The sequence below is a fragment of the Elephantulus edwardii genome, unplaced genomic scaffold (assembly GCF_000299155.1).
Source record: "Elephantulus edwardii isolate Elephantulus edwardi_28Jun2011 unplaced genomic scaffold, EleEdw1.0 scaffold00206, whole genome shotgun sequence".
Lineage (NCBI taxonomy): Eukaryota > Metazoa > Chordata > Mammalia > Macroscelidea > Macroscelididae > Elephantulus > Elephantulus edwardii.
Genome location: NW_006399956.1, coordinates 5146973 through 5148971, shown reverse-complemented (window position 1 = coordinate 5148971; position 1999 = coordinate 5146973). Strand labels below are relative to the sequence as shown.

At 33.9% G+C, this 1999-nt stretch overlaps 1 protein-coding gene across 1 annotated transcript in view; it reads right to left on the bottom strand.

Moving 5' to 3' along the window:
• Positions 1 to 1999, bottom strand: part of LOC102870330 (myosin-3-like) — a 154129-nt gene that overhangs the window by 29143 nt on the left and 122987 nt on the right. Inside the window, exon 28 of the mRNA XM_006897220.1 lies at positions 954 to 1088. Coding sequence (XP_006897282.1) covers positions 954 to 1088 — 135 coding nt within the window. The remainder of the gene's footprint in view (positions 1 to 953; positions 1089 to 1999) is intronic.

The window sequence follows — 1999 nt, the reverse complement described above, 5'->3', positions numbered from 1 at the left end:
CATCCATCCTGATGCTACCAATTGGTCCAGCGGTGAGAATTTTTGTCTTCTTGACATTGAGCCTCAGTCCATACTGAAGGCTGCTGTTCTTGACCCTCTGCAGTAAGTGCATGAGGTCCTCTTCAGTTTCAGCGAGCTACCACCATAATTAAATGCCTCTACTTAAAAATATAATATTTAACAAATTTATTTATGTGCATATTTAAAAAAATCCAAGTGTTTACAGATTTCTCTGTGAGGTATTTTGAAATTTAATTTTTCTGTTAAAGAGTGTGCAAAAGTTAATGTACAAGGAAATTAACTTTTGTATTGTTTATAATATAAAAATAGCAAGACTATCTCAAAGTGATCAACTATAAGGAGGAGGTTAAGTAATTCATGATCCATTCAATCAACAGAAATTTTCGTATGAAATGATCAGATGTGTTTGTACATATTATATCTTGGAGAATTTAGTCCATGCTATTGGCTGAATGGAAAAAGGTGAAGATTACAAAGAAAGAAATAGATTGTATGTAGAGAGTAGCCATAATGATAAACATGAACATTTCTGATATGGTGCGGATAGCATGGACCTGCGTAATGTCGTCTTCTGTTGTATGTGACTTAAACTTTTGATAGAGATTTTTGTGGATTTCTTCGTGTTTTTTTTTTAATTTCTTATATGTAAAGTTTCAATTAACAGGAATAAACACAAGAGCAGCTATATCCATCATCAATAGATAGTGTCTAGAAGACTATGTGATAAAAGCTTCATAATGATTGTCACTGGCTAACAAAAGATTTCTTCTACATACTTTTATTTGTAATTTCATTTACTAATACGCTATATTAAATATTTATACCACACAGTAACTAAATATCTATAAATACTTTCTATAATTATAATCCATAAACTAAAGAACAATTTTTTTAGTAATTTCATTGTTACTAAAGAAACAAAGGTAGATTACCTGATTAATGGCTCCCAACATCTCAGCCCTACTGGCTATTCGTACTGTGCATTGACTGAGGAATGTTATACTCTTCTCCAGCTTTTTAATGATTTCTTGGGCCTGATTGTCTTCTTCACAGAGAGGTGTTAAAGACTACACAGAGAAGAAAGCGTTAAAATGCAACTAACCCAAGCAATGATCCTAATGCTAAGCTATAAATGTGAACATACAATTAAATCTCAATTGCCTTCATGAAGTATAAGCAGCAGCTGCAGTAAAGACCAATAATGGGCATGAGCATATTCCTTTCTAGTGTGTTGGCTCACTCTGCATGTGCTCACATATCTTTTATGCCTGTTTAGATCCTTTCTTTATTGTCCTAATTTGGGCATTCAGGTCTCTCTCTTCTGCAGCCATCTTTCCTCTATGTTTGATAGAATATGATATAATTAAATGGCAATGCTGAGCAGCTTATCCTTATAAATAAATTTAAAGCATTATATGAGGGATACAACTTGAGCATTTGAGAAAAAGAGTGCAAATATTCTTGAATGAGACACATTTTCATTATTTCACTTGCCCTTCCATTAATGGCAAAGTAAAATTGAGATAGCTTAAGGAGGCATCCCTTCATTGACAGATGAAGGTTTCTTTCAAATCCATGCCCTTGATCCATGAAAATGACCTTTCCTGATAGAGGATCCTCTTTCTGATTAAAGTTAAGAGGAGGTAGTATCAATTTTTAAGATTCATTGAAGAGAGATTAGTTCAACAGACAGAACTAGGATGACGCATCTCCTTTGCAAGAGTATTGTGATATGAGATTATGGAGGACTAATGCTTGTCATATATAAGGTACTTAATGAATAACAGCTACTTATAACTAAAACACACAGATACATCTAAGTTGCTGTCTTAGAGTTGCTAACCTGTTAGAAGGGTCGTTGTCAGACACGCAATTAGAAAGGGAAGAGCTGAAGTTAATCACTGGCAAAACAGAATATGGCTTCTCAGTGTTTATTTTCTCCACCTACAAGTTGCTGTTGTTGTTGTTATATGCCGTC